General features: G+C 47.0%; 1 protein-coding gene across 2 annotated transcripts; it reads left to right on the top strand.

Moving 5' to 3' along the window:
- The first annotated feature begins 6,011 nt into the window (after positions 1 to 6,011).
- Positions 6,012 to 10,486, top strand: NHLRC1 (NHL repeat containing E3 ubiquitin protein ligase 1). Of its 2 annotated transcripts, none has more exons than XM_070360914.1 (2): positions 6,012 to 7,976; positions 9,864 to 10,486. In XM_070360914.1, the coding sequence occupies exon 1, from the start codon at positions 6,089 to 6,091 to the stop codon at positions 7,271 to 7,273; it is 1,185 nt and encodes a 394-aa protein (XP_070217015.1). In that variant the 5' UTR covers positions 6,012 to 6,088; the 3' UTR covers positions 7,274 to 7,976; positions 9,864 to 10,486. The 2 variants fall into 2 exon arrangements, with proteins under 2 accessions (XP_070217015.1, XP_070217016.1); XM_070360915.1 differs by having other exon boundaries at positions 6,012 to 7,258; positions 9,864 to 10,475.
- The last annotated feature ends 3,839 nt before the right edge of the window (positions 10,487 to 14,325 follow it).

Below are 14,325 nucleotides of genomic sequence, written 5' to 3'. Positions count from 1 at the left end.
CCTGGACTGAGATGCTTCTAGTCTGTGCCACTGGCTGTCTTCCTGCCTTCCTGCCGCAGGTACACTCTGCGACATAACTATGTCCTTGGACTCGTTCTGGGATTCCTTCTCAACTGCATGTGTGTGGCGTGTCTTCCCAGGCTTGCAAAACCAGCAGCCCGCCTGCTTGAGCGCTGACTCCATCCCCAGACTCCACGGCCTGTCGCCCTGCACCCCCTCTCTGCTGTCACCGCTTGAGCTGGGTCTCCATTTCCCCTCCTCTTCCGCCTGGTGCTTTGCACAGCAGTCAGCCACTGACCACAAGACCCGTTCTTCAAACTCTGTCCCCTGTGGGGCTCCTTCTAGGGGGAAGCAGGAAGAGATGGTTGTGCTATTCCTGGGTCCTTTAAGGGAGGAGTATTGGAGGAAAGTACAGAGGAAATCCATGGACACTTCACCACAGAGGAGGAAAGATTCTTCTTAGGAAACTCAGAGTTAGGCTCAAGGAATTTCTTTTATTAATCATCATGTGTTTATATGTGACCAGGATTATACTCTATAAGGTACTTGAGAAACCTTTCAACATGGACTTTAGAGATAAGCAAGTGCTTAGCATGATTCCTAGATAAATGCTATTTTCCTAACAGTGCTTCCTATAAATACTAGAGAACCATCAAAGAAAAGTTTTAACATTGGGGTTTGCTGCCTGTATGTTGCATCCTTTTAAGTGTTCATTAGTTCATCCATTTAAAAAACATGTGTTGGAAGAAAAGCTATGATCAACCTAGACAGTATATTAAAAAGCAGAGACATTACTTTGCCAACAAAGCTAGTCAAAGCTATGGTTTTTCCAGTCGTCATGAATGAATGTGAGAGTTGGACCATAAAGAAGTCTGAGCACTGAAAAATTGATGCTTTTGAACTGTGGTGAAGACTCTTGAGAGTCCCTTGGATTGCAAGGAGATCCAACCAGTCAATCCTAAAAGAAATCAACCCTGAAAATTCATTGGAAGGACTGATGCTGAAGCTGAAGCTCCAATACTTTGGCCACCTGACGCGAAGAACTGACTCATTGGAAAAGACCCTGATGCTGGGAAAGATCGAGGGCAGGAGGAGAAGGGGACTACAGAGGATGAGATGGTTGGATGGCATCACCGACTGGATGGACATGAGTATGAGCAAGCTCCAGGAGCTGGTGATGGACAGGGAAGCCAAGCATGCTGCAATGCAAGGGGTCACAAAGAGTTGGACGCGACTGAGCGACTGAACTGAGAATTTCCCTGGTGGTCCTGTGGTTAAGATTCCGCATTTCCACTGCCGGGGTGCAAAGGTTCCATCCCTGGTGGGGGAATTTCCACATGCCACACAGTGAGGCCAAAAAAATAAAATTGAATAAAAAATAACGTGTTGGTCTCCCTCTGTGTACACAGGCAAGCACTAGGCATTGGTCTTCTGGAACTTCTTCTCTCTTCAGAAAAAGAAAGAAGGGTTGAAGATAACAATTTTAAGATTAGATAGAAAGGAAAATTGGACTCCATACACTTGGTAAAGGAGAAAAAGGACAAGTGGCTGGGGGGTGGGAGGCGGTTGGGTGGACAGGAACGCTGGAGCAGTATCCCAGCTGTGAAAGGCTGCAAACCTACACGTTTTTAGTTCTGAAGCTTTGTGTCACTGAGAAGGCCTCAGCTCCGGATCAAATGCCACAAAGTTAAATTTCCATATTTACCGATTAGAGTGTTGACAGCAAATGGTTAGAGTCGATTGTGTGTGTATGTGCCACGGGGCTTTCCTGAACCACTGTGCTGTCTACTAGGACAAGTGACAGACCAATTATTGTGACCATTCTTAAAGAAGGCGGATTTCTTGCAGGTTCGTCTGGTTTACCTTGCTGAATATCTCCAACCTCTTGGCGCAGTGCCGCCTGTTGCCACGCGAGGGCAGCACAGGATCAAGAAGAAGCCAGGCTCTTCCCCAAGCGCAGTTGCTCGTAGGATAGAGGCTCCGTCACAGTCACATTGAGTGGCAGGGCTTGGGGTGGTGGTCTTTGGATTCGTTCTAAAACAATGTGGGAGCAGAGACAAGTTAAAGGCACATCAAACATCCACGAAACCCGTCTGGAAAGCATCTTGAGAAGGTAATACACCAGAGACTTGGTCTAGATCTCTTAACTAGAGGTCTAACTGTTCCCCGGCCGTAATCACTCGCTGCGTGGGGTTACTGAGCTGAAAAAGGATGTGCTATAAATTTAAAATACACACTGGACTAGTGCTAATAAAACAGAGAGTGTAAAATATCTCACTAATTTTTACAGTGATTATGTGTCATAAAGATAGCATTTTGGATATTTTGGATTAAATGAAATATGCATATCTGATTAAGCTCATTTCACTAGCTTCTTTTCCTTTTTAAAATGTGGCTACTGGAAAATTTAATATTATATACGTGGCTCTTATTATATTTCTATTAGACAACATTAATTCTAAAAACATTCCACTTTTAGGGGGAAATTTAGGTTTCCTGAATGTTTTTTCTTAAGGATCACTGCAGAAAGCAATTTCTATTTGGAATGACAATGTATTATAGTCTGAAATTATAATATTAAGTTGATTACTATGTCCCAATACACAGATCATCTTTGAATCTTGTAACACTCGGTAGGAAAATGTTCTTTCTTATCTTACATTAAATCTTCCTCCAGGGGATTTAATGGGATAAAGATTTCCTGTTTTCTCAAAAGTCTAGCAAATAAGAGGGTGAATGATCGTGGTAATTATCTCTAAATGAGGAAAAATGATCTGATAAGTAATTTTGCCAAAGACAATGTTCATGCAGACATTGAGGGGAGAATTCCTGAAAGTGATTGCTTGTAGTTCCACAATGATTCCTGAGAGACTGTGTTACCTCCTGTTTGAAGATTTTTTTAAAACATATTGTATATTCTCTATGTTTTCCATATTGATTGAAGTTGAAAGAATTTAACTTGATGTCATTTGAGGGACTTTTGTATCACTGGTTCTCAAACTTGGCTGTACATGATAAGCTCGAAGGGAACTTTAAAAAAATCCTAGCTGCCCAAGGACTTCCCTGGTGGGCCAGTGGCTGAGACTCCACACTCCCAGTGCAGGGGGACTGGGCTCGATCCCTGGTGGGGGAACTAGATCCCACAGGCCACAACTAAGACCCAGTGCAACCAAATAAAACATCCCAGCTGCCAGACCACACCCTGGACAAATTACTCGTTGGAGGATGAGACCCAGGTATTTACCATGTGCAACCAACATTGAAAATGACTGGGATAGTTAAGACCATGGGCTCTGAAAACTGCCTGGCTTCAAAGCCCAGCCTGGTCGCTTCCTAGCCCCGTGACCCTGGGCAAGAAAGTTAACCTCTGCAAACACTATGGCAGAAACAGGGTGATGAAAATAACACATCTTGTAAGGACTGTCATGTGGTTTAAATAAGATAACCTGTGCAAACCACTTAAAAGAGGGTGAGCATGCAGTAAGCTGATTATTAACTATCAACTTTCTAATTTCATATTCATTTCTCTGGAACACATTTCCAGCCATGGTCCTTGCCTCTAACACAAATTCACCTGTGTATTTCATGTATTGTCCTATGACATTCCTTCGTTCACATTGCTATTGTTGTTCAGTCGCTCAGTCATGTCCAACTCTTTGCGACCCCATGGACTGCCACACGCCAGGCTTCCCTGTCTTTCACTACTATCTCCCTGAGTTTGCTCAAATTCATGTCCATTAAGTTGGTGATGCCATCCAACCATCTCATCCTGTGTTTCCCCCTTCTCCTCCTGTCTTCAATCTTTCCCAGCATCAGGGTCTTTTCCAGTGAGTCTGCTCTTTGCATCAGATGGCCAAAGTATTGGAGCTGCAGCATCAGTCCTTCCAATGAATATTCAGGACTGATTTCCTTTAGGATTGACTGGTTTGATCTCCTTACTGTCCAAGGGACTCTAAAGAGTCTTCTCCAGCACCACAGTTCAAAAGCATCAATTTTTCGGTGCTCAGCCTTCTTTATGGTCCAATTCTCACATCATACATGACTACTGGAAAAACCATAGCTTTGACTATTGGGACCTTTGTTGGCAAAGTGATGTCTTACATAAATTCATTTTTCAAGTGTTCATTGAGCATCTACTTTACTATGAGAGGGCTTCCCTGGTGGCTCAGTAGTAAAGAATCCACCTGCCAATGTAAGAGTCACAGGTTCGATTTCTGGATTGAGAAGATCCCTGGGAGAAGGAAATGGCAGCCCACTCTAGTATTCTTGCCTGAGAAAACCCATGGACAGAGGAGCCTGGCAGGCTACAGTCCATGGGGTCGCAAAAGAGTCGGACATGATTTAGTGACTAAACAACAAAAACAACAACTTACTATGAGAATTATAGAAGGTCCGAAAGAAAACGCGTGCACCTGCCTCATCTACTTGGGTTTTAATTTCCCTCATGCACCTGTGTTTTCCCAATAGATCATAAGTATCATGAGCTCTGAGACTAGGTTTCACACCTGGCCAGCCCCAGCCCCTAGCATCCAGTGCTGCTGACGGGAAATCGGAGGGTGCTTTGCTGGGTACCAGGGAGCAGCCTGCTTGTCCTCAATAGGTGTCCTCAAGTGTAAAGGGAAGGCGCTCCATCCATGACTGGTGTGACGATTGCAGGTCTGACTGCGTGCTGTGGATTGTTGTTGTTCAGTCACTCAGTCTTATCTGACTCTTTGCGACCCCACGGAATGCAGCAGGCCAGGTTTCCCTGTCCATCATTAACTCCCAGAGCCTACTCAAACTCATGTCCATTGAGTCTGTGATGCCATCCAACCATCTCATCCTCTGTCGTCCCCTTCTCTTCCCGCCTTCAATCTTTCCCAGCATCAGGGTCTTTTCCAATGAGTCGGTTCTTCACGTCAGGTGGCCCAAGTATTGGAGTTTCAGCTTCAGCATCAGTCCTTTCAATGAATATTCAGGACTGATCTCCTTTAGGATGGGCTGGTTGGATCTCCTTGCAGTCCAAGGGACTCTCAAGAGTCTTCTCCAACACCACTGTTCAAAAGCATCAATTCTTTGGTGCTCAGCCTTCTTTATGGCCCAACTCTCACATCTATCCATACATGACTACTGGAAAAGCCATAGCTTTGACTATATGGACCTTTGTTGGCAAAGGAATGTCTCTGCTTTTTAATACGCTGTCTAGGCTGTGGATCAATTTCAGTTCAGTCGCTCAGTCATGTCCGACTCTTTGCAACCCCATGGACTGCAGCATGTCAGGCTTCCCTGTCCATCACCAATTCCCAGAGCCTACTCAAACTCATGTCCATTGAGTTAGTGATGCCATCCAACCATCTCATCCTCTGTCATCCCTCTCTCTTCCCACCTTCCATCTTTCCCAGCATCAGGGTCTTTTCCAATGAGTCGGTTCTTCGCATCAGGTGGCCAAAGTATTGGAGTTTCAGCTTAAGCATCAGTCCTTCCAATGAATATTCTGTGGATCAGTTCAGTTCAGTCGCTGAGTTGTGTCCAACTCTTTGCGATCCCATGGACTGCAGCACGCAGTCTATTCTGTGGATTCTGCTAAGTCACTTCAGTCGTGTCCGACTCTGTAATTGCTGCTACTGCTAAGTCGCTTCAGTCGTGTCCGACTCTGTGCGACCCCATGGACTGCAGCCACCAGGCTTCTCCGTCCATGGGATTCTTCAGGCAAGAACACTGGAGTGGGTTGCCATTTCCTTCTCCAATGCATGAAAGTGGAAAGTGAAAGTGAAGTCGCTCAGTCGTGTCTGACTCTTAGCGACCCCATGGACTGCAGCCTACCAGGCTCCTCCATCCATGGGATTTTCCGGGCAACAATACTGGAGTGGGGTGCCATTGCCTTCTCCAACTCTGTGATTAGAACTTGTTAAAATCCACTCTGCGCCTCTCCGGATACAGTGCGGCGCGCGCCCACAAGGGGGCGGCACGTCTCGGCCGAGCGGCCGGACAAAGTGGACGTCAGGCCCAGCGGCCCCGCCCCGTGACCGTGACCCCAGGCCGCGCCCGCGCGGCGTCCAGCTCGGAGGGCAGACGGCGCGGCCCGAGCGTGCGGGGCGGGGGCCGCGCGATGGGGGCCGAGGCCGCTGGGAGCGGGCCGGCGCTGCGGGAGCTGCTGCGCGAGGCCGAGACCAGCCTGCTTGAGTGCAAGGTGTGCTTCGAGCGGTTCGGCCACCGCCAGCAGCGGCGCCCACGCAACCTGTCCTGCGGCCACGTGGTCTGCCTGGCCTGCGTGGCCGCCCTGGCGCACCCGCGGACGCTGGCCCTCGAGTGCCCCTTCTGCCGGCGGGCCTGCCGGGGCTGCGACACCAGCGACTGCCTGCCAGTGCTCCACTTCCTGGAGCTCCTGGGCTCCGCGCTGCGGCCCGGCCCGGCTGCCCCGCGCGCCGCCCCCTCCGCCCCGGGGGTCCTCACCTGCCAGCACGCCTTCGGCGGCTGGGGGACCCTGGTCAACCCCACCGGGCTGGCTCTGTGTCCCAAGACGGGGCGGGTCGTGGTGGTGCACGACGGCAAGAGGCGAGTCAAGGTCTTCGACTCCGGGGGAGGCTGCGCGCATCAGTTTGGAGAGAAGGGGGACGCTGCCCAGGACCTTCGGTACCCGGTTGACGTCACGGTCACCAACGACTGCCACGTGGTCGTCACCGACGCCGGCGACCGCTCCCTCAAAGTATTTGACTTTTTCGGCCAGATCAAACTCGTCTTGGGAGGCCACTTCTGCTTGCCGTGGGGTGTGGAGACCACCCCGCAGAATGGGGTCTTGGTCACGGACGCGGAGGCGGGGTCCCTGCACCTCCTGGAAGTCGACTTTCCCGAAGGGGTCCTCCGGAGGACTGAACGGTTGCAGGCTCACCTGCGTCGCCCGCGGGGGGTGGCGGTGTCCTGGCTCACCGGGGCCATCGCGGTCCTCGAGCACCCGCTGGGGCCCGGCGCCTGCAGCAGCACCACGGTGAAGGTGTTCAGCGCAAGCATGCAGCTCATCGGCCAGGTGGACTCCTTCGGGCTGAGCCTCTTTTTCCCTTCCAAGATCACCGCCTCCGCCGTGGCCTTCGATCACCAGGGCAACGTGGTGGTTGCTGATACTTCCAGTCCGGCTGTCCTCTGTCTAGGCAAACCGGAGGAGTTTCCAGTGCTGAAGCCCATCATCACCCACGGTCTTTCGCATCCCGTGGCGCTGACCTTCACCAAGGAGAGTTCTCTTCTTGTGCTGGACAGCGCGGCCCATTCTGTAAAAGTCTACAAGGTTGACTGGGGGTGATGGGGTGTGGTGGGGGTCCTGGGACCTGCTCCAGAAGCCCTGGAGCTGCCCCTGTTGAGCCCTGAATCAATGACTTAATCATCTGTTCAATAGAGATGACTGTAACTGTCTGGTAGACTTAACAAAGGTGGGGGCCATTATTAAAGAATAATAATGAAATCTACCATTGATGGATTATGTACTCCTAGTGCTAAGAAATTTGTGAATATTAGCCCCTTTAATCCTTTCAACGGCCCAGTGGTAATTTCTATTGCGTATCTCATTTTAAGGATGAGAAAACTAAGACCCAGAGAGCTAAAGAGATTTATCCAAGGTCACATTTACTTACTCTGACAGTCACAAATGGAACTCAATTCTGACTCCAAAACGCCTTGCTCTTAAATAAGACAACAGATGTGGAAAAATATATATGAGTGTATATTGTTGCTCCATGTACTCTATTTACAAGTAGCTATTTTCTTAGAGGCACAGAGAAAGGAGACTTCATAGAGTTCAAGAGAAAAAGGATTTTGTGGTGGATGTCAGTTGAGTTCAACATAAAATTCCTCTGATGGCTCTTTAGATGAAGTTACTGTGGATCTTGAGTTACTTGAAAAACAAAAGCAATCAACTTTGCTTATTCAAAAGGTCAACACTTCTCTTAGTACCTGTAACTCCTCTGCTGTAAGGCACTTAGGAAATACTACTTGGTTGGTTGAGAAAGGTTTGTGTTTTTGTTTTTTTGTGTGTGTTCTAAGAAATCTTTACTTAATCAAGATAACTAAGATTTTTTTTTTCTTATGTTTTCTTTTACAAATTGTATATTTTTGGGCGTCCCATTTCGAGTTGATTCCTGTCTACAACATGAAGTATGGGTTGAGGTTGATTTTTTTTTTTTTTTTGATATGGGGGTGTCCAATTATTCCAGCACTATTTGTTGAAAAAAATTTTTTTTTTTTGCCTCCTTGTGTCATGAGGGATCTTAGTTCCTTGGCCAGGGATCGAACCCGTGCTCCCTGTACTTGGAGCACAGAGTCTTAGCCTCTGGACTGGGAGGGAAGTCCAGGAGAAAGACTTATGTTAGTGTAAGTTCTGAACTCCTGTGGAATGCTCTACACATGTACTTGTGTTAGAGGGCCAGATGATATTTCTGTTAGTGTAATATAGAGATAAGTCACCACAGTCAGTTCATGGCAGAAATGATTTTGCTTGCCTCTTTATGATCAGTGGTAATCTGAAGAACTTTTGTGAAGGGGTTTTTCTCTGTCTATTTAAATCTGTCCCATATGTTGCAAACACCAGGCACTCAATAAATAATTCCTTTGATCCTGAGTTGGCATTTAACCACTGGCAAATCCCCCGTGGCTCAGACAATAAAGAATCTGCCTGCAATGCAGGAGATAGGGGTTTGATCCCTGGGTCAGGAAGATCCCCTGGAGAAGGGAATGGCAACCCACTCCAGTATCCTTACCTGGGAAATCCTATGGATCTAGGAGCCTGTTGGGCTACAGTCTGTGGGGTTGCAAAGAGTTAGACATGACTTGGTGACTAACACTTCCGCTTTTCACTTTCAGACACTTTAACTACTTCTTGAATTGACGTGATGGCTTGACCAAGATGATGCCTGCTATAAGGCTGCATTGATTAAGTGAATAGGTGGAGATTTCGGGTGAAGTAGCTGCTTCTCTATAAGCTGTATGTCTAGCTGGTATAACATTTCAGAGTTAAGGGCTGTTGGAAAAATACCAAATAGCCAGCACTTCAGAAGCAGTAGCAAAACTTTTTCCTCGGGGAAGAAATAGTGGTTTTGAAAGGTGAGGGTTTGCTTTAGGTAATAGCTGATGCTTTATCAACAATAGGATTCTAATTTACAAAGCATTTTCATAGATATAATGTACATTCTAGACACAGCCCCCAAATTATGAAAAAGATTGTAGTTTGTTCTTTGAAGCTAAAAGAGAGAGCTAGGCTCCCGTACCAGTCTACAGAAGCCCATTTTGCTTCAATGCTCCCATCATGTAGCTCTGATACGATTTCAGGCATCATGGACCAACCACCATTTGTAAATGCATCATCCCAAATAGGGATCATGTAAATGCATCATCCCAAATAGAGCCCCCACCTTCCCCACCGACACCCTATCCTTAGAAATCACCCTCAGGTCAGTGACATCATAGGAATTCTGAGTTGTATAACAAGAAAAGTTGTCTTAGATGGAGATACAGGTTCTTACTTGGTCATTTGTGTTCTTACTTGGTCAAATGTTTTCCTTGGGAACAATGACATTTTAAGGCCTTGGGGTCCATTGAGCCAATCAAGAGACCTTCTCTTATTTGAAATCATCAGTGGTATCATGTTTGCCTCTAGAGCTGAGTGTGTCTTTTCAGGCCAGGTGTGGAATATAAGCAGCATGTATGGAGAGATCTCTTATTACCATGTGGATTACCTAGCTGGAAGAATGGTGTGTGAGCTCCCAAGATGACGTGGGAGCGATTCAGAGAGGTGATCACAAGTGATCTAGTTAACGGCTACCTTTACTTGGTAGATGATCAGGCTGCGGATAGACAGCAGGGTTTCCAAAGACACCAATTTTGCTGTTTCTGATCCACAGGCATGCACATGCTGAGGGGATAGGTTCAGTAACCTGTAACGGAGATGCTAAGTTCACCTTCTGGGCCGTGCTCTTTAAAGCAAGCTGGTTAAAGCACTCAAGCCGCACCCTGCTGAACACCACCAGATTGTTAGAGGAACTGGAGAGTCTGAGGTGGGCCAAAGGAAATCATCGCAGCACAAAGAAAGAGGTCCCTCAAAACTGTGTCTTTTGCAGCGACCTGGATGGACCTAGAGTCTGTCATACAGAGAGAAGTCACAAAGAGAAAAACCAACACTGGATATTAACGCATATACGTGGAATCGAGAGAAATGGTACAGATGATCTTAACTGCAAAGCAAAAATAGAGACACAGGCATAGAGAACAAATGTATGGCTACCAAGGGGGAAAGGAGAGGGTGGGATGAACTGGGGGATTGGATTGACTATATATACTATTGACACCGTGTATAAAGTAGATAACTAATGAGAACCTGCTATGTAGCACAGAGAACTCTCCTCAATGCTCCCTGGTGACCTAAATGAGAAGGAAATACAAAGAGGGGGATACATGAAACAGTAGCTGATCCCCTTTGCTGTACAGCAGAGACTAACACAGCCTTGTAGAGCAACTACACTGCAATAAAAATCAATAAAATTTTTTAAAAAAACAATAAAATAAGAGGTTCCCAGGTGATGGAGGAGAGTTGGAATGACTCTCCAGAGGTCAGAGACAAAAGAACTCAACCACAAATAACTGGAGAAGGAAAAGGAATGGGCTTTTCCTGAAAATCCCCCTCAATCAGGTGCCTTTATGCCAGCACTAGCCACCATGGCTCGCCACCTGGTGTGTCCATAAAAGCAAGCAGAGGCCCCGTCAGCCACGCTCACGTCACCCTCCGTTTGTTCTTGTTTTGCCCAATTCCTGAGGCTTGGACTGTCTCTGGTTTTTGGCCTTGGTTTGGCCTTGGTTTGTCCCTGGTTTTGGCCTCGTTCTGTCCTCTGGACTTGATTTTCACAGTCTTCTTCCTTGGCGTTTCCTAAGGACTGTGGTTCAGAGTCATACCTCTTCCCTCTACTTAGACACACTCTGGATCCCGGACGCAAAGCATCACAACTTGTTTGTGCCTCATCCAGACCTTCCCTGGTGAGTCGGGTGAAGACCTCACTGAAAGTGAATTGTGTGCCTTTTGAGGAAGTATTCCATATACTGCAGAAAAATGGGGAAGACTGATGATGGCAATTTAACCATCCTCCACCACTACGGAGAGACGAGATGTAGGCTGGTGGCTAGCGACCCACTCCAGGGCTTCTCGGAGAAGGCAATGGCACCCCACTCCAGTACTCTTGCCTGGAAAATTCCATGCAGGGCTGCAGTCCATGGGGTCGCTAAGAGTCGGACACGACTGAGCGACTTCACTTTCACTTTTCCCTTTCATGCATTGGAGAAGGCAATGGCACCCCACTCCAGTACTCTTGCCTGGAAAATTCCATGCAGGGCTGCAGTCCATGGGGTCGCTAAGAGTCGGACACGACTGAGCGACTTCACTTTCACTTTTCCCTTTCATGCATTGGAGAAGGAAATGGCAACCCACTTCAGTGTTCTTGCCTGGAGAATCCCAGGGATGGGGGAGCCTGGTGGGCTGCCTCTATGGGGTCGCACAGAGTCGGACACGACTGAAGCGACTTAGCAGCAGCAGCAGCCAGGGCTTCTGGGGCTTCCCTGGTAGCTCAGTCAGTAAAGGAGCCTACAATGCAGGAGACCCAGGTTCGATCCCTGGGTTGGAAAGATCCACTGGAGAAAGGAATGGCAACCCAATCCAGTATTCTTGCCTAGAGAATTCCATGGACAGAGGAGCCTGGCAGGCTACAGTCCATGGGGTCGCAAAGAGTCGGACACAACTTAGTGACTAAACCATCACCACCCTGGTGATGTACTATGATTGATAAGGAGACAAAGTGTTTTCTTGAAGAATATGTAGGAAATATGAGAGGGAGGCTGCCAGGACTCACCACAGTGACTGTGCTGAGCCATCATGGTTGTCTATCGCGCCCACCGCCCCTTCTAAGGAAAACCTACTCCCCTCCCCCACAGGCCCTGCTGAGGAGCTAGCCCTCAGCCACCATGTTTCCTAATTGGATAGGAGTGCCCACCAATAGGGAGAAGGCAATGGCACCCCACTCCAGTACTCTTGCCTGGAAAATCCCATGGACTGAGGAGCCTGGTGGGCTGCAGTCCATGGGGTTGCTAAGAGTCGGACATGACCGAGCGACTTCACTTTTCAGTTTCATGCATTGGAGAAGGAAATGGCAACCCACTCCAGTGTTCTTGCCTGGGGAATCCCAGGGACAGGGAGGGCTGCCATCTATGGGGTGGCACAGAGTCGGACACAACTGAAACGACTTAGCAGGAGCAGCAGCAGCCCACCAATAGGAAGAGCAACCTGTCTATCAGTGTCCCGCCAAATATATTCAATTAGATCAGGAAGCTAGCCTGTGACTTGGCCTCAGATGAACAGCTTTTCTCAAAAGGGACAAGGAGATCCAGTTAGATTCTTTTAGATCCAGTTAGAGGTGGCAGGATTGCCTTTTTTTTTTAATTGAAGTGTAGTTAGTTTTATGGGCTTCCCTCTTGGCTCAGTCGGTAAAGAATCTACCTGCAATGCAGGAGACCAGGGTTCAATTCCTGGGTCAGGAAGATCCCCTGGAGAAGGAAATGGCAACCCAATCCAGTATTCTTGCATGGAGAATCCTGTGGACACAGGAGCCTGCCGGGCTACAGTCCATGGGGTCACAAGAATCAGACACAACTTAGTGACTAAACCACCACCAGAGTTGGTTTACACTATTGTTTTTGTTTCAGATATACACCAAAGTGATTCAGTTATACACACATCTTTTTTAGATTCTTTTCCCTTATAGGTTATTATCAAATATTGAGTGTGGTTCCCTGTGCTGTGTAATCTATTTCCATTTTCAAGCCGCTGATGGATAAATCTGGATGGACTAAAAGTGATGATACAGGAAGGCCAATTCCATTACATTTTGGAGTTAATTTCCACAAAATTATACCAGTCCCCTCTGGTGGACACTAAAATGTAAATCTCAAACTTAGTAACTTTTCTTCTCTGACCAGTCAGTACGAAATACATTATATGAATTTGTTAAATTTGCTAGCAGCACTATCTGTACAAGTTGAACACAGGATATTCAAATGCATTATGATTATAGACAAAATCTATTAATTCATAAGGGTTTTGGGGAAGAGGGGAGAGTTATGTCTTTGTCAGGTTTTACTGTTAGGGTGGTGCTGGCCTCATAAAATGAGTTGGGAAATGTTCCTTCCAGCTTTATTTCCTGAAAGAACTTGTATGACAGTGTTGCCATTTCTTCTTAAATGTTTGATAGAGTTCACCAGTGAAACCTAGTGGCCCAAGAAATTTCTTGATGTGTGTACATTCAGAGTTTATGGTTGTTTTCTGTAGAAAGATGGGCCAGTTGGAGCTTACTCAATCATACTGGAACAGGAATTTTAAAAACCTTTTAAATTTCTTTGAAAAAATTTTTTTTTTTGGCAAGCATTTTATCACTATTTCTTGTGTGCTCATTTTGTGTTGAGCAAGGTGCAAAGCTGTGAGGATGTGAAGGTTCCCAGGCGCGGATGGTTGGGGGTCAGGTGTGGAGATGGACAAGCTAATCAGAAGAATACGGCATAGGATGGTGAGTGCTCTGGAAAGCACATGCTGGGGGGATGGGGCAGGGTGGGGAGAAGGGCCCAGTAGCCAGAACCGAACAGATATTGGAAGAGATGACATCACCCTAGAATTCCAGACTGATTGATGTCATCAATGCTGGACACTTCATCCAAAACAAACTAAAAAACTAAAAGTAAACATTTGTCTTTAAGTATTGATTCTTTGTGGTCCCGACGTTAGGATCTATTTTTCTGTCGCTGTAGCCTGTCAGCAGGATGACAGCTGATGGTCAGTGATGCTCAGCTGAGTTTTTGAGCATCTCGGGGTATTTTTTGATATTTTTACATTTAGCTAAACACCACAGTAGTAAGTGTATTCTAAAAAGGTCAAAAGTGCCCTCTTTGGACAAAGCTCATTTGTTGTTACAATGAAATCCTCCCCACAGTGAAACATTTTATAATCCTCTCCCACATTTAGTCCTTTCCCATCATTGCGGCGGTGACAGATTTTATGGGAGGAGGAGTCACGTGGACATAACACGTACTTCCCTGATACAGAGACGCTTGCTGCTAGAAGACTCTTCCTGTTTCCTGTGGTCTTGACACCTCTCGATGCTTGGCACCTGCTTTGTTGCTAAATCAGGATCTTGCTGGGCTCTTGGCACTGATTACTCAAGTCCTCCCCTCCCCCAGCTTCAGCCACTCAGGGGACATCCCTCCTGTGCAGTAACGGTCAGAGGCAAAATATTCAAGAGAAAGACACTGCAGCTTTTCACCTGCAGCTATTTT

Source organism: Bos mutus, chromosome 23, assembly GCF_027580195.1.
Source record: "Bos mutus isolate GX-2022 chromosome 23, NWIPB_WYAK_1.1, whole genome shotgun sequence".
Taxonomy (NCBI): Eukaryota; Metazoa; Chordata; class Mammalia; order Artiodactyla; family Bovidae; genus Bos; species Bos mutus.
Note: the sequence above shows the minus strand (reverse complement) of the source record. Positions and strands in the feature narration are given on the sequence as shown.

Excerpts from the sequence above, each read along its gene's own strand:
- NHLRC1 (XM_070360914.1), top strand. The coding sequence starts at position 6,089 with ATGGGGGCCGAGGCCGCTGGGAGCGGGCCGGCGCTGCGGGAGCTGCTG.